At 52.4% G+C, this 23650-nt stretch overlaps 1 protein-coding gene across 3 annotated transcripts; it reads left to right on the top strand.

Annotated features, from left to right (window-relative positions):
• Positions 1-23420, top strand: ELF5 (E74 like ETS transcription factor 5). Of its 3 annotated transcripts, XM_075548374.1 has the most exons (6): positions 1-121; positions 12370-12603; positions 16514-16564; positions 21473-21541; positions 22715-22910; positions 23324-23420. In XM_075548374.1, the coding sequence occupies exons 1-6, from the start codon at positions 1-3 to the stop codon at positions 23418-23420; spliced, it is 768 nt and encodes a 255-aa protein (XP_075404489.1). The 3 variants fall into 3 exon arrangements, with proteins under 3 accessions (XP_075404489.1, XP_075404491.1, XP_075404490.1); XM_075548376.1 differs by lacking the exon at positions 12370-12603; XM_075548375.1 differs by lacking the exons at positions 12370-12603; positions 16514-16564.
• Positions 23421-23650: the final 230 nt, after the last annotated feature.

Below are 23650 nucleotides of genomic sequence, written 5' to 3' on the forward strand. Positions count from 1 at the left end.
ATGTTGGACTCCGTGACCCACAGCACCTTCCTGCCCAACGCATCCTTCTGCGACCCCCTGATGTCGTGGACAGACCTGTTCAGCAGTGAGGAGTATTACCCAGCCTTTGAGCATCAAACAGGTGTGTGCGTCCGGAGAGTCCTTCTGAGGGCAGCTGGGAGGGATTGGGCAGGAGTCTGGAAACATCCACCCTCATCAGGGTCTAGGGAAGGGCATCGGGACAGGGCAGAGCCAGCAAGGACATGGGGTTGGGCAGCCTCTGCAGAGAGGAGGACTCCAGAACCTTCTTGTCAACCTCTTTCCCGCTCCGTGGGCTCAGGCCATCCAGCTAACCTCTCAGCATCTCATTTTAGCCAGCAGGTCAAATGAGGGGATCATGTCAATCTCTTGAGGTGGCACAAACAGTTAAGCACTCAACTACTGGCTGAGATTTGGCAGTTCAAACTCACCCAGAAGTGCCTCGGAAGACAGGTCTGGCAAGCTGTTTCCCAAAGGTCACCAGCTTGAAACCCCTAGGGAGCAGTTCTTCTCTGCACCTGCAGGTTTGCCGCGAGTCCGAATCAGGTCGTGGGTTGTAACATTGAAAAGAGACACTGTGGGCGCGTCTCCTTTAGCCCCATGACTGACCGGGGTGTCACTAATATTCCCTGGGCACAAGCTAGGTGCCAGACACACGCCAAGTACCCACGTCATCCTCACAGAAGCCCCGTGAGAAAGGCACAAGTATCCCTGTTTAGAGAAGAAGAAACGGAGGCACAGAGCAGTTGAGTCACTGTTATGGGTTACACCGTTAAATTCTAAGGCAAGCTGAAGGAGCCCTGGTGTGCAGAGGTTAAAGTCCCTGGCTACTGACCAAAAGGCAGTCAGTTCAAACCGGCCAGCCTGTGCCCTGAGAGAAAGAGGTAGCAGCCTGCTTCTGTACAGATCTCCCCTCTGCCCTGGAGGGTCACTGTAGTTGGAATCGCCCCATGGCAGTGGACAAGGCATGTTAGCTTTAGCATGTGTGCTCCAAGAACTACCATATATACTTGAGTATAAGCCCCAAAACTGGGGTTCAGCTTATACACAGATCAGTGGTTCCCCCAGTGAAGTGTAACATGTCCTGGGTGATTGCCGTTCCTCCGCTGTTCATTCAAAGCCCCGCTGACACTGCAGGGCTTTGAATGTTTGTTTATTCACATCTAACCAATCAGAACCGTCCTATGATGTGGACGGCTCCAATTCGCAGAAGCACCCGTAGTGATTCACTTACGCCGGCAGCTGAACTGGTAAGGATGTGTCTGTGGCTGCGTTCCGTCTCTCCCTTCTGGTCTCCATGTTAATTCACTTCCTGCATTTCCCACCCTAGGCTTATACTTGAGTCAATCAGTTTTTCTGGTTTCCCAGGTAGTAATTAGGTACCTCAGCTTATACTCGGGTCGGCTTACATTCGAGTATATACGGTAATTTACCACAAAAACTGCATTAAAAATGTGCTGGAAGACTCAGCTTCTACGCAGTAGTTTACATAGACACTTTACAAGTGATGGCGCACTCTGGTTAGACATGACCCTGGATTATACGTTCCAGGTGGCACATCGTGTGTTATTGTTGGCCTCTGAGCACCTGTCTCCTCATCTCCAAAGCAGAGATGATAAGGGTCGCTGTGAGGACGGGCCAAACCTTGTCAGCGGGAGGCCAACTGAGCTTTGCCTCAGAAGCCCTCCGTGGGCCTCATGCACCTCGTGGCCGGCCTGGCTGACTGCTGGGAATGGCAGGTGCACACCCAAAGTGATGAGGCAAGAGGCTAACCAGCTGTCACTTGCCCTGGGCCTTAACGCTGAGCACCTGTGGCCTGGGGGAGCCCACAGGCATGCTCACAGGCAGGCCAAGCCTCCAAGAACAACGTGAGATGTCACGACCACCAGGAAGCCCCTGCCTCCCAGGCCAAGGCTGGGGCTGCACAGACAGGTGGGAGGTCATTGCCCACTACAGCCACCACGCACATGCACAACAGCCTCCTTCCTCTCCCAAAGTACCCACCTTAGACTGGAAGCATGCAGATAGGCTGGGATAGATCATAATATTCCCCAGTAGCTCCTCACTTACCCAGATATGGAGACATGGACTTGATTTCCTCCCCTTGCTGGCTGCTGGCGGTGCTGGCCATGGTGGTGAGGTGACATCAAGTCAGTTCTGATTCACGACAGCTCTGTAAGACACAGGAGAACTGTCCCGTGAGGTTTCCAACGCCCTGTGTAATCTCGATGGGGACAGATTGCTGCGTCTTTCTCCCTTGCAGTGGCTGGTGGGTTTGAACCATCAGCCTTTCAGTTCGCAGCTGAGTGCTTACTCTTTGTGCCAGTGAGGCTTCCCCCTATTTGGTTGGGGAGCTAGCGTTGAAGGAAAACAAAGTCCTTGCTGGCCCCTCCCCTTCATCTCTAAGGCCCAATTCCCTGTCCTCACTGATGCAAAAGCCCCGGGCCTCTTCCAACCCAGCCACACACACCCCATAGGGACTTCCCCCTCTCTGCCATTTTGGGGTGGGGACCACTTAGTAGACGGCCTGAGCGCCTGGCCTGTGCTATTGCCGGGCAGCAGCTTCTGTGGTCGTCAAGGGCTGGGCGTTGGTGCCAACCACCGCCCAGGGGATGTCTGGCTTTGACACTACACTGCCTTCCCTTCTGATGCCACCGTTGTCGCATCTGTGAAATGGGGAGAAGAATGCCTGTCCCTCAGGTTGTGAGGAATCTGAGACGCGTTCATCCGTGTGCACCATTTGGGCAGGGCTTAGCACAGGGTGAGCAAAACAAAGCGCTTGCTGGAGAATGAAGAGTTACCAGCAGGGTTGCCCAGGGAGCATCAAAAGCCTGCACGGCATTAGGAGATGTCACCATGACTCTCCATCCCAGAGCGCCACGCTTCCACCACTGTCAGTCATTTCTAGGGCTCCGGCCAGATGCTCCTCTCATGCCAGCCCACTCGGAGAGACTAGCTACTCCCACCCCGGCTGGTGGCCAGTAAATATCCTTCAGGGTCCTCCAGGTGGCAGGTGGCATTTACGGAGGGGCCAGGCTTTGGGCCTGATGTCTGACTGCCCTAGGTTTCAGAAGAAGCTATGTCTGGGAGATGCGGTGGTTGAGGTTGGGCATGAAGTCAGTCTGTCTTCCTGGGAGGAGGCACGTCTCTCCAAACTTTCATGTTCTGCCATGGGAGGAGCACCCTGCCTTGGGGGGCCTCCTGTCCTCCCAGGACAGGGGCATTGCCACCCAGAGAGACAGAGCGTGGCTCTGAGTTTCTGCAGAGGGGCCCCTGAGGTGTGAGGTGGCAGCCAGGTGGGTCCCCTCTGGACATGACTGCAAACTCCCTCCCTGGCTGGCCAGCGCTCTCTCAGACAACTCTCCCAAGGGGCCGGCCTTCTCTCAGGAACCGCCACCTGAAACCCAGGGCATCTCCAGGGTCAGCCACAATGGGATGTCCTGCTGGTGCAGCTACCAAGCAGTCATGTGACCTCCAGCAGGTGGTTGGTTGCCGCTCTCCTGGTGACTCTGAGATCCACTTCCCAGAGCTATAATCACACCCCCAAACCATGATGTAAGATATGAAAATAACAATGATTTATAATTGATCAAGAGTTCATGAGGGAGGGAGAGTCGGGAGGGAGGGAGGGAGGGAGGGAGGGAGGGAGGGGAAAATGCAGAGCTGATATCAAGGGCTCAAGCAGAAAGAAAATGTTTTGAAAATGATGATGGCAACATATGTATAAATGTGTTTGACACAATGGATAGATGGATGGTGATAAGAGCTGTAAGAGCCCCCAATAAAATGATTTTAAAAATAAAAACCAAAAACCCAAACCCTCTGCCAGCAAGGTGGTTCCATTGGTTTGGGGTCATAGCGACTGTGTGTGGCCGAGGCGACCTGCTTCTTTTCGGGTTTCCGGGACACAGAGGTGCAGACAGCCTCTTCTTTCTCCCTAGAGCTGCTGGTGGATTCGAACCACTGGCCTGGTGGTTAGCAGCACAACGCACACCCACGCAGAGAAGCCAGAGCTCCTTCCCGCAGTGTTTACTTTAAGTCCCCCCTGCTCTGGCTAGGGGCTGACTGTAAACCAAAACCCAAGCCAACCCCACTGCCGTTGAGTGCATTCCGACTCACGGGCACCTAGAGGCTAGAGTCGAATTTCTCTTTAGGGTTTCTGTGACTCACATCCTTTCAGGGGCAGACAGCCTCATCTTTCTCCTGAGGAGCAGTTGGTAGATTTGATCTTCTGACTTTGTGGTGAGCAGTTCAATGCTTACCGGACAGCACCACTAGGGCCCCACTCGTGCCTCCAGTTCATCGTTTTATGTTGAACAAAAGCCACACAAGTCTCAATTCCAGCCATTCCAATTCAGGACATTTGGCAGTATAGATACTTAGAGACTCATGGGGGGGGGGGGGGAGAAATGATGCATCTAGTCAATCGTGACAAAAAAGGGAGGCATACTTCACCGATTTAGGAAAATCGGCTGTTTTCAAAAGTGTTCCAACTGGCATTAGCTGGGCCCGCCGAGTTGGTGCCTTCGGTGTGCTCACTGCACCGTGTGTCTGCCACCTGCTCTTTGAAGCAGGATGTCTGCTTGGCTGCGCTGCAGAGTGGCGGTGGACAGTCACAGATGGCAAGATACTCAAGAATTTCATCAACGCACCCTGGCCTTCCGGTCAGCAGTTTCCTACTGGACCATTTATGGGGGGGAGCGCGGTATGTATTTCACATGCCTGTGATTACTGAAAAAGCTTACTCCTTCCATCAAGTGGCCAATAGGCCACCATGTGCCAAGTCAGTGAACATCCTGACATCATATTCCTACCTCCCAGAGCTCCACCCCTGCACACTTGCACACCTGCACACTTGTATACCTGCACATGCGCACATCATTCACCCCTCTCCACATCACCCCAACATGAGCACCTTGTTTATATTTTGTCTGCAGCAACAACAACAAAAGGTACTAGCGGGTTCCTGCCAAATCCCTCCGGGGCTACCCACAGGAGGGTGGAGCGACCATTGAGAAGGTGTGGCTCCAGCCCCCCCACTCCCCACAGCAGGACTCCTGGCTGCCGTTTTTATTGTAACGGTGGTTGTCGGTGCTTGAGAGTGGGAGCAAGAATACACCTCTGTTACCCACTTCCAGCTGTGCCCGCTGACTCACCATCTGACCCTGAAAAGGGACGGGGTGCTCTACTCGGTTAAGAGTCTGGGAAACTCCCAGGGCCAGTTCTCCTGTCCTATAGGGTCGCCATGAGCTGGCGTCGACTCGATGGCAGTGAGTTTGTGTTCGGTGTTGGTTGGTTTGGTGCCTCTCTGTAAAATGTTTATTCGCTCCTTCTTCTGTAAAATGGGCAGCCCAGGGATGACTTCGGAGCACAGGGTTGAGGCTGACATCCAGAGCCCGCAGCAGAGTGTCTCACATGTTTGCTCAGTTCATTCGTGAGCTATTCTTATGTCTTATGTCATGACCTACCTCCACCGACTTTGTTTGAAGAAGGGATCATTAAAAATAAGATGACAAGTGTCAAACTCTCTGGCCAGGGAGGGCACCTGGTCCCTCTCCGGCTTTGCATGGGTTTCTCACGCAAAACCAAGCGAAGACAAAAATCATTTGAAAGCCTGAGGTGGTCCCTGGGGCAGCAGCCGCATTCCCAAAGCACCTCTCGCCCCCTGTGGCCTCTCCTACGTGTCTGAGCCTCTGAGTCACCACGGCCCTGGGAACGACTGACTTTCTTCTCTCTCTTTTCTAACTGTGCTTTTCCATGGCCATGCTGCTTAGCGAGCACACGGCCAGGGCACCTCCTCTTTCCTCCACGCACAGGCTGGAAAGGGAAGCCAAGAAGGGCTGTTGCTATTGGATGGGGTCCATCCAGCTCTGGGAGGAAAGGTGGAGGCAATTTGTCATTTCAAGTTTTGCCTCCTAAGGTCCTTCCTCTCAGTGACAAAACTGCAATTGACTGTGCCCCGTGCTACCTGATCCTCTGACCAGCTCTCCCCACGGCTGCCCCAAGCAAAAACTTCCCCAACCGCTTATGCTAATTAATAAACCATGCTAATGATGGTCTGACGGCCTCTAACTCAGCCACCTCTGACCCAGACTGTCTGCCTCCTCCTGGCCAAGACCTGGGTTGGCTTTGCTCTGACAGTTCCTCCGCCAGGCCAAGGCCCCAGTGGGGAAAGCCTCCTCCCTCTGAGAATAAAATAATCCCCAAATAACAGCTAAGTGCGGGTAATCTAGCCTGAACGTTCACGGTCTTCCAGGTACAGGGCGAATGACTTCACAAGCATCACTTCCTTCCCTTTGCATAATAAACCACCTACGAGCTAGGTCCTATCGTTGCTTCTGTGTTCCCGATGATGGAATCTGACGTCCACAGCTGTGAGGGGATCCTTAAATTGAAGAGCCAAGCCTTCAGATCTAGAAGGGCCATCACTGTAGCCCGAGGGTAGCGACACTGCACAGCCCGAGTTTCCCATCGGAAGGCCCCTTCACTCCAGGGCGACAGTGGGCCGAATCGTGCCACAAAGGGATAGCAGCCACCGGCTGATTGAAGCCCCGGAGCTGATCGCTCATCAGTGCTGGCCAGTCCACAGAGAGACCAAGTTCTCCTCCAGACAAATCTAGGGCCAACACCCAGGCAAACATTCCGTTCCGCACATCCTGCATTCTGCTAGATAGCTGTTTTATTTTGCTATAAAACCAAAATGTCCTACGAAATGCTTGCTTCAAATGAGGCTCCAGGCAGAGAAGCGGTGTTGACGCCACCATTTCTGTCTTGGAGAAAGGGAGGCAAGGCGGCAACCCAGTTGAAAGGGACAGCCAGGGCTGTTTTTTTTTTTCCTAAGAGCAGCTTGAATAAGACGGAGAAAACTATTGTCGGTAGCAAAGATGGGACGTGTGAAGGGTCACAGCTTCTGACCTTTCTCCTAAAGAGATGAAGTCGTTATCATGTGGCTTCAGTGTGGCCCTGGACCTCTGAGGTCCTGTCCCTCCCCTACTCCACCCCCAGCTTCACATGTGTCTGTCTGGTATGGGGCCTGGTCAGGCATTTGAGAAAGTCCCACAGACTCACACATGCCCATCTCCCCAGAAGAGGCCAGCACTGGGGGCATCAATCTCATGCTGCCCCTACAAGGACCAAGGAGTCAGATTTGTCATAGCATTTTCCTGAAGAAATTAAACTCGAAGCTCTTGAAAGCAGCAGAGGTGTCGGGAGAGAAGGGTATTGGGGCGAGAGGGAGAACCTACCGAAAGTACGCTAGGAAATCCCATGGAGTTGCAGGTATGGGAAGCCCCAGGAAGTACCCTAGTAATAACAAGCATCAACAGATAGCACTGAACGAGTCCTCGCCCCAGGCCCGGCTCTGTTCTAAATGTCCTCCAGTTACCCCTTCTCACATCTCAGGGAGGTTGCCCGGTTATTCCCATTTTGCCGATGGTTTCCAAGATGGCCAGACCACCAGGTGTTAAACCACCTTCAACTCTCAGGGTGAATTCAGGATGTAGGTTCTAAAACAGTAATGTTCAAGGAGGCTCCCGGTGCCTGCACTTTGACTCACAGTGGAGCAGCTCCGCTTCTTTCTGGACATATTTTCTTTTTTAAAATACTGTTCCACTAAGGGGATAATAAAAGTTTAGGTTTCAACACAGTGTAGACAAATCACCTCTCGAAGGAGACAACTCTCGGAGAGCGTGTGGGACACAGCCTCACAGACTGGCTGGCTGCCAAGAGGCCCGCGCGAGCCCGTGGGAACTTTGGCCCCAGGAACTGTTTTTTTAAGAAGCAATAGGTGGAGAGCACTGAAGAATCAAAATGACATTATGACCCATTTCACTCAGCAAGCCAGGCCTGGCGGCACAGCAGCCACTTCTCCCACAGTGATGACCAGTGGGGCGTGGGAAGCAACTAGGCGCTTTGGCGTGGACTTTTTTTTTTTCTAGTGCACACCACCCCAGACCACTTCAAGCACAGGTGTAAGCTGCCGCTCCTGCGGACACTTATACACCTCCACCAAGCCCTAAAACAGAAGCCTTCCTTCCGAATGTAAATGTGTCCTAGGTTAGGGGCGAAGGAGGTCTGGTGGTGTAGGGGTTACGAGTCGGGCTGTGATCTGTTAAGGTCGGCAGTTCAAAACCACCATCTGCCCCCTGGGAGAAAGACGGGGCTATCTACTCCTGTAGAAGGTTACCGTCTCAGAAACTCCCAGGGCAGTGCCACCCTGTCTTGGAGGACCCTGACGAGCCGGCATCTATTGAACGGCAGTGAGTTTGGCTTTGGGGTTCGGTTAGTACTGTACAAATTCTCCAAATTGTCTATAAATTCTCTGTCGCTCTTTGACGCTTCTTCTGAAAGCAGGTGGCCCTTAGCATGAGTGTCTTGGCCTACTTCAGATTTCAAAGGAGCTGGCCACCCCTTCTGGGAACATTTGAATGAAGCCCCTGACTTGTAGCCAACCCTCCCTCGTGCTTCAGTTTCTGTGACCTGTTTAGATAACTTTGCAAAAGGGGGCTGCATTGAGAGAGAAACACTTGACATTTCAGACGATCTCTCCCACAGCCAAGGCCCCCTTGGCTTCTCTTCTTGCGTTTGTCCCGAGTTCATCTCTTCCAGGTAGCAAAAGGAGTCTCTTTTTATTAACACTCCCTGGTGTTGGCCAACATCATTCTTTCTCCTCCTCCCGGTCTTTCAAATCTCGGAGACGAATCTCTGCCTCCCGGGTCTTCACGTAGCGCTAGTCGGCCTTCAAGGTACCTGCTCCATGTGGTCCTTCTCAGCCCAGGAGCATGAGGAACACAATGAGGAAAACAAAAACCCAAACCCACGTCTGACATCGGGAGAGTGGTTTCGCTGCCTGACTCCCTCCTGGACTGATGACCTTAAGTAAGTCACGTAGCCTCCGTAAAGTGGAGATGGTAATCACTTATCTGCTCAGTCGGCTAAGCACCCACCATGTGTTGGCTGTCTTCAAGCACTTCCCATTCAGGATGAGCCAAACAGACCAGTTGACCCAGCCCCAGGGGTGGAGGGAGGGAGGCAGAAGTTCTTCCTGAGAAAGGAATCCTGAGGGGCAGTTGGGGGAAGGGAAGAGCCTTTGAGGCAGGATGAGGACAAGCTGTGATCTTGAGAGCGGGCAGGAATTCCATAGAAGGTCCATGGGAAACCCCGCCCTGGGCAGAGGGAAACACTGAGGCAGGACCAGGTCAAGAAGGCAAGGGGACATGGCAGCAGTGCAGGGAGTGGTGGGAAGAGCAGAGAGCGGAAGAGGGCAGGCTGAGACAGGCCCTGTGAGCCTCCCCTCTGCGGCCTTCCTCAGGAGGTTGGTTTGAGGTATAGAAACCGAGCTGGAGTGACCATCGTGACTGAGATGGAGGTTGGCTCTCCTTGTGTTCCTGGCCCCTGAGAAGGGCCATGTTCTTTTCAGCTCTAGGAGCTATGGGAAGGGCAGGCTGCCCTCAGCGCTGGCCCTCTAGGCTTCCCTCCAGCGTTGCACACAAAGCCTGCTCTGTGGGTGAGCTTCAAAGGAGGGAGCTGAGGAGAAAGGCCTTCTTGCCAGCAACATTTTCTTAGTGTCGGTGCCCACTCCCCAACCGGGCATTTCTCGGAACCTGAAGGCCCTCTTGGCTTCCAGAAACAATATGGCCCTCTTCAGATGCCAAAGAAAATAACAAAGGGGAGGGAGTGGCGAGGGGAGGGGAAGGGAGACTTGGTGAGGCCTTTCCATGAAAAGGAACAATCGTGTCCTCAGACCAGAGCAGACTGATAGCCATCTGGGCCAGCCAGCAGCTGGGGACCACAGCTGAAGAATGGCAAGGCTCATAAACATCGCTCATCAAAATACCAGGAAAGTCAAAAATCCCCTGGGGTTCACTCAAGCCAGGAACCAGTCGATGAAACCACACAACAGGCAGGAGAAGGCCATCCGATTTTTCCCAGGAAGCCTTGTCTGACACAAGGCAGCCACCTGGGGGTGGGGGTGGGGGTGGGGTTGGGGGTGGGGAGATGACGAGGGGTTTAAGCCAGTGGCCCAGGAATGAGAGTCCTCTGAGCTCACCCACCCCTGTTCTTGCCCACAAGAGAAAGGGGACAACATGGGCTTCAACCAGCCTGGCCGGCTATTGATTCTTGGATCTAGGTGTGAACAGAATCTGATGAGAATGTTTCCATCCATTAAAATGAATATCTGTCTATTCCTTTTGGGGAAGATGGATTGTGAGAGAGCTCTCCGAGTTCTGGGGCAGGCTCGGTTTCCTCCCTGGGGCGGTGGCCCGATCATATCCTGGAAAGGGGTCGTTGGGAGGACTGCAGGAGCTGGAGACACGTGGACAGAGGCACAGAGCACCACAGCTTTAGCGGGCAGTGGCACTTGACAGGGCACACAGCCCATCTTGCCACCTGGGCCTGAGAGGTCACAGGACAGCGGCAGCCAAGGGAGCCTTGAAAGAGGGAGAGGGATGGCTTCACTGCCTCTGGCTATGCAGTCTGACTCATGCATGACCCTTCCTGTTGTCCACGCAGCCTGAACTAGTCATACATGCTGTTCTGTCTATCTGTCTGTCGCTCCCTGTCCCCTTAGGGCTTTGGGTTCTTTGTAGTGCACCATCTGCCTTCACCGTGTCTCTGCCCTTCATTAACCTTCTCAGGAGCAACGGAGTTCCTGCTGAGGCTCCAGTCCCATCACATCCCTGCCACGGCCTGGCTCTGAGCTCAACCAGGGGTCGCCCGATTCAGAACAGTACCAAAATGACAGTTATGAAGTAGCAATGATTACTTTATAGTGGGGGGGGGTCACCACAACATGAGGAACTGTATGAAAGGGTCGCGGCATTAGGAAGGTTAAGAACCACCTCATAGGACTTGATGCAAAGGGCTTAAGTGGAGCGCAAATGCTTTGAAAGTGATTAGGGAAAAGAATGTACAGATGTGCTTTACACAATTGATGTATGTATGCATTGTGATAAGAGTTGTATGAGCCCCTAATAAAATGTTTAAAAAAAAAAAAAAGCACCACCTCATAGTCATTCCTCATCCTCAAAGGGGCTTCATGGAAAGACGGGATTACAAGAGAATGACATTTTTCCTCATATATAACCTCCTGGGGAGGGGGAGGGTCAAAGGCACCTTATTCCCCAGAATGCCTTGGTCCCTCATTTTTTTACTCACACACCGTAGGGGTCGGATATGGTGTCAATGACAGCAAGGAACCCTTTCAGGCTCTGTCCCAGCGACGCTCACTCGCCTTGGTGGCGCACAGCCAAGCATTCGAATGTGACCCGAGAGGTCAGCCCATCTGAACCCGCGAGCTGCTCCACAGGGGAGAGATGTCACAGCCGTCCTCTGTATCCATCCACAACCTTGAACTCACCACAGGCAGGTCTGCCTTGTCCTGGAGGGTCGCAGCCAGTGAGCATCAACTCCATGACAGCAGCCGTTTGGGTTTTAACTCAAGTAATTCACACACAAACCCCCTAGTATACAAATGCCATTATCCACATTTTTTAGAAAACATTTTATTGGGGCTCTTGCCATTTTTATAATCCATACATCAATTGTATCAATCACATGTTGGCATCGTCATTTTCTAGACATTTTCTTTCTACGTGAGCCCTTGGTATCAGCTTCTCTTTCGGGGAAAATGAAGCTCTCTTAGTTGACTGAATCCCTCCAAACACCACCAGAAACAACACCGACGACATAACTAAGTCCCCCTCTCCTCTTTCCCCCAGAAGAGCCCGGCACAAGATGACTGGAGGCAGTGCACAAACCAGTGTCCGGTGTTGGGGAGCTTTCCATCAGAGCAGAGGGGGTTGAACAGGCTTCAAACGGGGCCTGGCACACAGTAGGCATTTCCTAACTATCGAATTGATCGTAGTTTTTTACGTCCCAGGCACCGCATGTTTATTTACCCTAAGTATCAAAACAGCCTGTCTTCCCCGCTTTGCAGGTGGGTAAGCTGAAACGTAAATGAGTAAGGAGCTTGGCCGAGTAGAAAGTGGCAGAACACAATTTGAGCCTGGCTTGTCAGACTCCAAGGCCTGTGCTCCGGATACCGTGGCCCCTGAAACCAAGGAACGGAAGGACCTTTTTCTTTCCTTCCCCTGTTCCGAGGCACCAGGGCTAGGCCTGGGACTGCCACGCCCTGACGGGGTTTCCTGCCCCCGGCATTCCCTCTGTGTGCCCAAATCCGGCCAGCCCCTCTAGTTTTCTCAAAGGTGGCCTCGGCCCCTGCAGAACACCCCCCAGCTAGAGGGCCTTTCACTTCATGGGGCCCGGAAACCAGAGAGGGTGGGGATTTTTGTCTAACGAGCTCGTCTTTCTTAAGACCATCGCCCCTCATTCCTCTCTCCTCTGATACAGCCTGCGACCCCTACTGGACATCCGTGCACCCGGAGTACTGGACCAAGCGCCACGTCTGGGAATGGCTCCAGTTCTGCTGTGACCAGTACAAGCTGGACGCCAACTGCATCTCCTTCTGCCACTTCAACATCAGCGGCCTGCAGCTGTGCAGCATGACGCAGGAGGAGTTCATGGAGGCGGCCGGCATCTGCGGGGAGTACCTGTACTTCATCCTGCAGAACATCCGCACGCAAGGTCAGGGGCGCCTCCGCGGAGGCCAGGCGGGGGATGGGCATGGTGGGTCACAGAGGGTAGGACCCATAACCCCCCGAGAGTTCCTTTCCTGCCCCAGGACACACCTTCTGTGAACCAAACCAAAGTCAAAGCCAAGCCCACTGCCATCGAATCCATGTGGATTCGTAGGGACACTGGGCTTCCAGGGCTGCGATTGTTTACAGCTGGTGGGTTTGACTCGCCCATCTTGCAGCCTGACGCCTGACTCAAGCCATCGCCTGCACTCCTGGAGTCCTGATGATGCTGTAAAAGAGACAGTTAGGTCAAAGGCTGCATGTGACAAAAAAGCAAGCTCAATTTTTTTTTAAAGAAAAACACAATTTCAGAGGCTTGCCTGTGACCAGGCTGTCACTAAACGATGCCTTATGATGACAAAGATTGGCAGTCATACCAAACTGGCCCATAACGAGTTGGTTCCGAATCAGGGTGAACCTATCGGAGAGAGTAGATCTGCCTTGCTGTGTTTCTGAGACTGTAGCTATGTATGGGGGCAGAAAGCCCCAGCTTTCTTCCTCAGAGCAGCTGGTGGTTTTGAACTGCTGACCTTCCAGTTAGCAGACCGACGTGCATAACCACTACACCACAGGGCTCCTCCTGGCACCACAGAAATCCAAATCCAAAAAGAGGATTTTGGTTGGCCTCCTCATGAAGCAAAAGGAAAAGTAATAAACCAGGCATTTTCCCTCCTGGCTTCCAGAAGATGCCAACTAGTTGGCATTTCGTTTTATCAGACTCTTAATGGACAAGGATCAGATGACCTAAGGGGCGCAACAGTAGCATGATTTAACTTGCCAACATACCCTGCACGTTTTTAACCCCGAGAAAGATCTCTGAGCGCCCCGGTGCTGCGGTCCCCGTGTTACAGGAAACAGCGATGCCAGAGGGTTATGTGATTTCCCCAAAGCCACACAGCGAGCAGCGCTGACTCACAGGCAGGCAGCACAAAGCCGGGGTGCTCACATCAGCTCGCTCTGCATCGCCCACCCCGACTCCAACGCTTCCATCACTGCACAGTGGGATCAGTCTCCTTGAGAAGCCTCAGTGAAGTGCGACCTGGCACAGCATGTACATGGGCAGAGCAGTACATGGGCATAGTTCCGTCGTCACTCGCTAATCTATCCAAGCACAGACGGTTTTTCAGGAGGGAGGGAGGAGAAGAAGAGGAAGATGAAAGAGGGAAGGGAGGAAGAAAAGCCTGTGCTCTATATTAAGAAAGGTGTACCTCACAGCACCTCTGCTTAGAAGGGTGGCTTCAGACCACACCACAGGTAGGAAGCTCTCTGTCATGGGAGACAATCGAGTAGCGTCTAGTTAACCCCTGCATGGTGGGGTACTATTGAAGGGGTTCCTGCTGTGAGCTAGAAAAGCCAGAGGACACGTCCAGCTCCACATGAGCCACCCACTCCTACAAGTACCTGAGGGCAGGAAAGGCTGGTGCCCCTCCACTTCTGCTTGACTTGTGTCCTGGGAGTCATGGCTCCCCTGGGGTGAGGAGGGACAGGTGAGTCTGCTGTTACCCAGTTCCCACTGGTTATGTCCAGCGTCCTGCCAAGTGCAGAGAGCAGTGGCCTCAGTCTTCAGCTTTTCCCTTAAGTGAGCGTGCTCTTGGATGGGGGCAGGTCAGGGACAGGGTCAGCCTTCCCAACGCAGCAGCCTTGGCAAGAACCCCAGCTCCCTGCAAAGGAGGCATCCATGACAGAAGGGGTGCAGCCTTAGCCAAATGGCAAATCGACAATTGAACTGAAGGCCATATGTGCCCCTCTGCTGGAGCCCCTTCAGGGGCACAGTGTTACAAAGAAAATACAGGAGCTGATACCAAGGGCTCAAGTAGAAAATGTTTTGGAAATGATGATGGCAACATATGTACAAATATGCTTGACACAATTGATGTATGGAATGTTATAAGAGCTGTAAGAGCCCCCAGTAAACTGATTTTTAAAAAGAAAAAGGAAATGCACACTGCTGACCCCCTTGCCTCAGTGTTCTGTGCTAAGCTACCCCCCTTACACCCCCCCCAAAATTTGACTGCTTTTTAATAGTCCCTCAAAATAAAACTCGCTGCCGTTGAGTCAACGCCCACTCATAGTGACCCTATAGGACAGGGTAGAACTGCCTGTGTGAGTTTATAGAGTTAAAGACTATAACTCTTTATGGAGTAGAAAGCCCTGTGTGTCTCCCAAGAGTTGCTGGGGGTTCAAACTGCTGACCTCGTGATTAGCAGCCTTACTCAACACCACTATGCTCTCTCACTCCCTGCCATCGACTCTATAGAACAGGGTGGAACTGTCCCTGTGAGTTCCTGAGACTATCATGTTCCTGGGAATAGAAAGCCCTGTCTTTCTTCCACCAGGACTCACCTAGCAGGAGCTCTGATGGCAGAGTGGGGTCCACAGAGCTGCTAACCACGAGGTCAGAGATATAACCCCCCCCCCCCCAGCTGCTCAGCGGAAGACAGATAAGGATGCCTACTTAATAGTTCAGAGACCCAAAGAGACAGTACTACTCTGTCTTACAGGGTCACTGGATGCACTGAGCTGCTACCTGCAAGGTTGATGGTTCCAACCCACCAGCCACTCCGAGGGAGAAAGATGAGGCTGTTTGCTGTCATGTGGTTTAGAGTCTTGGAAATCCACAGAGGCCATTCTGCTCTGTCCTCTAGGGGGTCTATGAGTTGGGATCGGCTCGATGGCAGTGAGGTTATTTTGGAAGCTGCCTCTTCTGATCCTAAAGAACCCGGAGAGTCACGACCCCTGACAAGACCTCCTCCAATGGTGGAATTATGAGCACATTGGCAGGTGAAGGAAGAACCCGGTGAAGGAGTGGTTCAGTACTGCTGCCAACCGAAATCTGCGGTTGGAACCCAATAGTCCCTCCGAGAGAGCAAGAGGCGGCAGGCTGCTCCTGTAAAGATTCCCAGCCTTGGAGACCCCGTGGGGCTGGTCTGCTCTTTCCAGTAGGGTCACTGGGAATCCGAACCAACTCAACGGGCAATGAGTTTGGCAGAACAAGGGGGATATCCTTCTGTCCTGCTGGGCGAGCAGCTGGAGTGAGTTCTAGCATCTGTTTCTGTCGGGTGTAGGGCCTGGAGACAAGAGAACCCTGGTAACAACAAGGGAAGATGTCAGGAAGGGGTAGCTTCCATTTTGAGGGAGTAGCGGGTCCCTCGCCTGTCCTCCGTCCTGTTCAGAGTGAACTGGGGTGCCAGGGCTGAACCAAGCAGAGCAGTCCATCACTGTGCCAGCCTCCTTAGCTAGCAAAAATCTGTCCTCACGTGGAACACAAAACTGGGACGTGTTGTTAGGCTATGATGCTAATTGGGCAAACATGATCTGAAACTCCTACTTCAACTCTCGCCTACTTCCCTTAATCAGAAGAGAAACTGGGGTTCTCAAATTGTCATTGATCTTAGCATTCATATAAGATTTTGCCCTTATGGGGGATCTCTGGTGGTCCTTGTCCAGTACGTAACAGACATCCAAACCATAGAGTATCAGTGGGAAACTCGTCATCCTGCCTTGTTATCAATGAGGAAAAGGAACCGTGATAAGAAAGCCCTGTGCTGAGGCCACACAGAGGGTCCGCAGCCTCAGCCCAGCTCCGGTGTCAGGGCACCTCCCCAGTGCCTGCTCAGAGAGTTCAGAGGCTAGAAGGACGCCTGATCAAGTGCTCTCATACAGGGCTCTTAAACACAGATTGTCACCTCCCAGGGAAGGGTTCAGGGTGGCTCTCTGGGGATCAGATGGTCCCCAGGGCTGCTTCCAAATCAGTCTCTTCTCCAAGAACACCGCCCTTTCTGCCCACACTTGGCCTCGTGGGGCCACAGGAAACCAGGACCGCACGGCAGGCTTTGCATCTTTCTTTCTCTTTCCAGGTTACTCCTTTTTTAACGACGCCGAGGACACCAAAGCCGCCATCAAGGACTGTAAGTAACTGAGCTGTCCTGGGCCCTGTCGAGCTGAGGTTGGCATTTTTTAGGCCACACTCCAGGGTTGAGGGGTTCATCGACCTGGAGGAAACAAAGCACGGGAGGAAAAGTAGTGGAAAGAGATGAGGCTTTTCCCTGGTGAATCCCCTCTGACCATGGGCCAGGGATGTGAAGAGTCTTGCTATCATGCAGAATGCATTGGAAAGTCGATCCCCGCCCCCCACACTTTATAACACTTTCAGACTGCAGACCTAACCTAAGCATTACTGGAAATGAACCTTGAAGATCGTCCGTTCCATTCCTTGTATTAACGTTTCATTGACAGATCATTCACATACCACACGATCCAATGGTTTGAGTCCATCAGAAATTGGTGAACAATCACAACTTCACTATGCGATGCACTCCGTCTGAGGACAAGGCTTTTCAGATCCCTAGTTCAAGGGTCTGAGGGAATTCCCTGGAGGCTTAATCCCTGTGGGGTGTCTGCAAGAAAGTGTGACCTTTCCCTATCTTCTTGTGAAGATTTTTCCGGGCCTCTGGGGGATGTGAGCCTCTAGAGCAGGGACAGAAAGGTTGTCTGTTCCAATGTACCTTAAAATAAAATCCCCTACACTTACCTGGATAGTCCGACTTTTGGACTCCTGGTTAACAAAGTTGTGAAGTCTTAATTAGCACTCTCTCTTTTCCTTCTCTGACTTTCTAATGTCTGTTGCAATGGCTACAGAGAACTCACTCACAGGTAAAATTCCTGATTAAAGAGTTTATTAAGAAAGTTAGCACGGGTTGTAATGTCAGTGAGAAATGCTCAGGGCTGAGTTGTTTATCAGGAGGAAGTGTTACAAAGTTCTTTCAGATCTGCTAATAAATGCCCAAAGGAACATACCACTCCAACCCAAAGGCATTCAGCTCTTGTGAGTCAGCAAACCCACCTCCCTGCACCACGTGCCCAGAGGCACTCAGCTCCACCTCGGTGGGTCAGCAAGCCCAACTTCCCTGATTAAGGCCGCAGAGGGCCCCCACGCCACAAGCCAGCCTCCTGCACAGTAGCCCTCAGCTTTGATTGCTCCATGGGCTGGGAAGTTCATGACTTTGTTCCATGCTCTGGCTCCTGGTTCTGCTGCTGCTGCTCGTGTGATGGTGTCGCTGTCATCTGGACCCAGGAGGTTCACTGTGCAGGGCTCCAAAGGACACACTTCACTGCTAGTTCTTGTGGATAATGAACTCTCTCCCGTTTTATACACAGCAAGACGGCATTCTGAGAACTCCTGTTCACAATGACTCACAAGTGAATCCTATGAGCATCTTCCCCCCACCCTCTTAGCAGCATCATGCAGGAAAAGGTCGTTTGGTGGGAGTTAGAGAATTCGGCAAGAAGAGCCACGTTAAATCATACTCTCTGCCCCTGAAAAAGTTAAGCCGTTCGAAGTTGCACGCTGGAATGGCCAGGTCTGTGGACCACAGCCAGTGGGTGTAAGCAGATGTGCCCTGGCCCTTGCAAAGCAGCACTACTTCCTGCAAGGTTCTTCCAAGCAAGGAGCCCCTGGTAAGGCAAGCAGCCCACACACTCAACTGCTACCTGGAAGGAGGGCCCAGTCCACCTAGAGGGGCCTCGGAAGAAAGGTCTGGCTATCTCTTTCTAAAACCTTGGAAGCCTTGTGCGGTACAGTTGCACTCAGACACACGTGGGATTGCCTTTGCCATGAATCAGAAATGGGCCCCAGGGAGTAGGGTCAGTGCCCACCAGCCAGCCAAGCTCCCTCCCTCTTTCCAGGTCTCGTGGACTCTTTTCTGACCCAGACACACTAGCCCTGGGGATGCAAGCCCCGCCTTCTCCGCTCAGCCCAGACAGAGCCACTGGAAGACGTGGCCCCCTGAGGCCCAGAGGCTATATCTGTGTCAGTGTCCAAAGACAAGAACGTGGGTCAAGGGGACTCATGGCAGGGGCCTGGACTTGCTTTCCTCTCGGAGCACTTCTCCGGGATGGCAGTGTCTTCCCCCATACATGGGGGGTCACTCGCAGCCTGCCTTCCTAACTGCCTGTGGAAGACAATGAGTGAGGGAGAGCTGTTCCCTTCCATAAATCCTAGCCCAAATATGTAACTAGCCCAACCAATGCTAGCATAACAAAAGCAGCTAACAACTATGAGCGAGATCATAGTGACCATCATAACATAAATTCTCTCAGACATCTCTCCCAATAACCCTGAAAACAAATACCCACCCCACAGCCCATTCACTGATGTAGGAATTAAAGTTCCGAGATTAAGAGCAATACAGAGAGAAGGTAGCAGGTAACTCGGAACTGAATCCAAAGCCCTAACCCCTGGCTCCTCGAATCCATTTCTTTCCCCACCCCACCCCCCGATTCATTCATTCATTAACAGACATTTATTGAACGCCTACTAGGTGCCTGTCCCAAAGATAAGTCACTATCCGCAGCTTCAGAGATGAGCAAGCAGCCCTTAATCCCAAACATGTGGAGGAGGAACTCACCAAGTGACAAGGGAGCCCCTTCCTCCCACTTCCGTCCATTTGACCTTTCAGTGGTCGGTGACTGCCTGTTCACCGGTTCATTCACCTTTATTCCTCTTTACCTCTCTTTGTTTTCTCTCATCTTCAACGATTTTTGTATAAATGTATTTTGCAGGTGACACGGTGTCACCTGGTATTCAGTCAGATCCAAGGGCAGAACCCTTGTTTATGATCAACCAGCTATCAGCCTTCTCCCCTAAAGTCATCTCTGTTTAGGGGACCGGGTGTGACTCTCCACCTCTACTGTCGGTTAATCTCACCTGCGCATCCCTTTACGGCTTACACAGAGACTGGGGTCCAGGGTTACTAAAATCCAGATGGCTGGACAGCGCATACTGACCCTTTTTAATGCTATGCAGCTCACTTTGAAACAGAATCCTGGGTGGTGGTGTCACCCACGCAGCTGCTCACCCAGAGGGCGGAGGTCCGTGGTGCTTTAGAAGGAGTGCGGGGCGATCTACTTCTGAAAACTCTGCCACCCAGTTCTACTCGGGCACCCGAGGTCACCATGAGTCAGAATCGGCACGGTGGGCAACCTCTCTGTTTGCTGGTTTGGGCACCCTGCATGCCTGCCTACCTGGGACACCCTCCAGGCAGGCCTCTGCCCTCTTGCTTCCTCCACTGGACCATTCATTCCCTCCTCCTCAGCTCGCTCTCTCTTCACAGAAATGGTTCCTCTTCGCAGGGCTCTCAGGCCCCTCTGTTTAAGATAGACACGCTCTCAGACCCCACTCTCCACCCAGTGTCCTGCTGCCCTCACGGCGCTCAAATCATCAGTGCTCTGTTGACGACCTGGTGCCTTAACTTCCCCGTTAGTCCCCCGTGTCCTCCTCAACAGGCCTAGGGCCCCAGCCCTAACCCAGAGCCGGACAGAGTAAGTGCCCAGGGGTGGACAGACGTGCTCCTTTAAAGACAAATAGCATGTCCTGAGCACCTTGGCCCCTCCCACCCACTGTTGTTGGATGCACGGAGTCCGATCGATTCAGGGGGACACCTGTACCAAGGTTCAACTGTCCCGTAAGGCTCCAGAAGCAGGTCTTCCGTGCAATGGCTGGGCAGGTTCAAACTATCACCTTTCGGTCAGTCATCAAGCACTTAACTGTGGCACATTTCCCACTTACTAATTACCCTTTAAGTCTGCCGTTCTCAAACCTGTGGGTCGCGACCCCTTTGGGGGTCAAACGACCTTTTCACAGGGGTCACCTGATTCAGAACAGTAGCAAAATGACAGTGATGAAGTAGCAATGAAAATAATTATATGACTGGAGGGGTCACCACCACATGAGGAACTGTATGAAAGGGTCGTGGCATTCGGAAGGTTGAGGACCACTGCTTTAAGTTCTCTGTGCCTTCTACAACAAAAATGAATGTTTTCTCATTTGGGTGGGGCCTGAGGTTTGAGCGTGGCCTCTACACCCCTTTCCACTAAATGCACTGCTATAAATGTGGAGACCACGTCCCAAAGGATGGCTGGTGGGGTTCCCGTTCATACATGCAGGGGTTCACTCCACCCCAAACAATCCACTGGCCTGTGAGCGGGGAGTGGCTGCAGACAAGTTCGCTCAATAATACTCTTGTCATAGGCTAGTTAGGGGGCTTTCAGGGTGGGGGGAAGGATACTTTTTTGTGCCATAGAAAATGTGGATTCTGAGATCAGGGTGAATATTACATCTTGAACAAACTCAAATGGGCATCGTCCAAATCGTCAAAGCTTCGCAGCACATTTACGGAGGTGCTGCCTCACGGAAACCACACTTTAAACGTGAATCGGGTGTTTTAAGGAAGGCCAGAAAGACCCTGAAGATTAATTCAAGGCAGAGAGCTCAGCTCAGGTTATGGCTACTGTTTTGGGAGGATCCTCAAAGTGCGGTGTTGATAGATTCTCTTGAAGGACCCAGAATGATGATGGGGGGGCTTTCTTATGAAGATGTCTTAAGAAAAGTCTAGATTGCACTGCGGAGCAAAAGGCCAGGGAAGGGCACTGAGAGGGATGTGGGCTTCTTTTCCCACCATGACAAGGTTCCTTCCCTGGGGAACTTACTCTTCTGCCCTACAGCCCCGATCTTGCCCCTGCAGGCGGCCTCTTGTTCACTTAAAAGAAACACGATTTGAGTCCCTTGAAGATGCCCAAATCCCCTTTTCGCTGTGGTGTAAATCAAACAACACAGAATTTCGCAGAGAGGGTCCTGGACGCACTGGGCCACCAGAGCTCCTGCTCCAGAAGTGTGCGGACCCAGGTGGGGCGGACGGACCCAGGTGGGGCGGACGCATGCTGAGAAACAGCAGCTTCGCATTTCTGATACTCTGGGTTCGTGAACGCTTCTAAGATTTGTCGCGGTGCTTTCTGCTTACCCTGGTCTTCCATTTCAGACGCAGATTCCAGTTGCTTAAAAACAAGTGGCATCAAAAGTCAAGACTGCCACGGTCACAGTCGAACAAGTAAGTACTGGGCGCTGTTTCTCCTTCCCGGCATCGACGGCCACGGGCAGAGCCAGCTCTTTCCCACAGGAGAAGTAGAGAGAGGCGCACGTGTTCTCAAGAGCAAATGGATTTTCTTTCCCTTGGAAATGGTGATCATCAGGATTAAAATAGGAAGTTTCCAACCGTGTTGTATTTCTAAATAAGTGTTTACTTTTTCTGGGGCCAAGAAAAAAAAAAGTCTAGAGTTGAGTCCTGAGAGGAGAATCCCATGAGCCTTTTCGGTAGAAAGATAAATCGACCCAGCACTGAGTCAAGCCTGCAATTCGCAGCTCTGCTCTGCGTGGCGAACACTTTCTGCCTGCTAGGTAAAGTCCACTTGATGGGCTTTAAGTCAACGAATCCCCACAACCTATCTAGGTAGGTACCCTCATCATCCCCACTTCAGAGGAGCTCGCTAGAGGATGAAGTCACTTGCCCAGGGTTACAGAGCTAAGGAGAGGCGATTTCAGGACCCAGCCCCGGGATAACATGCAGCGCAAGACAGACCAGGGTTTCATAAAAAAAACCGACTGTAGAGTTGGTTCGCGCAGACAGTGTGGCTATGACATCTCACGGCCCCAAGAAAGAAGGACGAGAGACTATTTGATTGTCCTGTCACCAAACCCACGGTCCCGCAAGCTCCCTGGAGCAGGGAGTGCCCACTCAGTGTGTACTTGGTGTGTGTGTGTGTGTGTGTGTGTGTGTGTGTGTGTGTGTGTGCTGCGGCTGCGCTAATGGAAGACAGACACTTCACAGCTCGTTCTGGGTAGAAAGCTCAGTCTGAGTCAGGATAGTCACCACATAGCACCAATTCTCCTGGGTTTGCGTTGCTGGGCGGGTGGACGCCGTACCAGCCAGGTGGCCCATTGCGGGCAGATTTCGAGGGCACTTTCAGATTGAGACAGACTAGGAAGAAAAGTCTGACGATCGCTTTCCAAAAAGCATCCAGGGGAACCTAATGAATCACAGTAGAATAGGGTCAGACGCAGTGTGGGCAGGTAGACAGTGGTGGTGAAGCCAGGTTGGCGTTTCTCTGTGCGGTACGTGCGTCCCGGGAAGCTGTGCTGACCGACAGGCAAGCAACCACCGTGACCGACCGACCGACCGTGCAAGTCATCAATAAAATAACTTCTTCCTTTCTTCCCCTCGAAGGCCTGCAAAGCTCTCACCTATGGGAATTCGTGCGTGACCTGCTCCTCTCGCCAGAAGAAAACTGCGGCATCCTGGAATGGGAGGATCGGGAACAAGGCATCTTTCGGGTGGTCAAATCTGAGGCCCTGGCCAAGATGTGGGGGCAAAGGAAGAAAAACGACAGGATGACGTACGAGAAGCTGAGCAGGGCTCTAAGGTAAACGAGCAGACCGAGGCAGCCGGAGCCTCCGCGCCCAGTTATGTAAAACGGCCGGACAAACTCAAACACGGTTTTCTTGGCGCCTTTTGCTTGCCAACCAAAAGGTCACGAGACAAAACCCGGGTTCTTAGTTACCGGGAGGATTACGGTTTGTAAACTGACCCGCCTTGGCACGTCTTCTCCGGGGCTCGCTCTGAACCCAGGCCCTGTCACACACAGATGCACAAAATACAGGGAGGCTCAGTCTTGCAGATGTCTGGGAAAGGTTTAAGTGTAAGCTGATCGTGGGGTGTGGAAATTCCAGGGTAACCAGAGAGTGGCCTTGTCACCGGAGAGGCAGGGGGCACGGGCGGGCTCCTCGGCTCTGCTGCTTTCCTGGCGCTGCCAACCGCGTCTGCTGCCTTTTGCAGGTACTACTACAAGACGGGCATTCTGGAACGGGTCGACCGAAGGTTAGTGTACAAGTTTGGAAAAAATGCTCACGGCTGGCAGGAAGACAAGCTCTGAGTTGCGCCGCGCACCGAGCTCGCTGTGTGGATGTCGCGTTCAGAACCAATCGGGTTGCAATAGACATTTGAAAAGTCCTGTATTCTTGTCTTGTCGTTTCTTTTTGTTGTTGTTTTGAAACCTGCAAACATGCTGATAACATTTCCTCCACCTCTCAGCTCCCCTTTGGATTTGGATTTCTTGCTGTCCACTTGGGGGAGTGGGGGCGGCGAATTGTAGCAACCTTCATG

Source organism: Tenrec ecaudatus, chromosome 4, assembly GCF_050624435.1.
Source record: "Tenrec ecaudatus isolate mTenEca1 chromosome 4, mTenEca1.hap1, whole genome shotgun sequence".
NCBI classification, from domain to species: domain Eukaryota; kingdom Metazoa; phylum Chordata; class Mammalia; order Afrosoricida; family Tenrecidae; genus Tenrec; species Tenrec ecaudatus.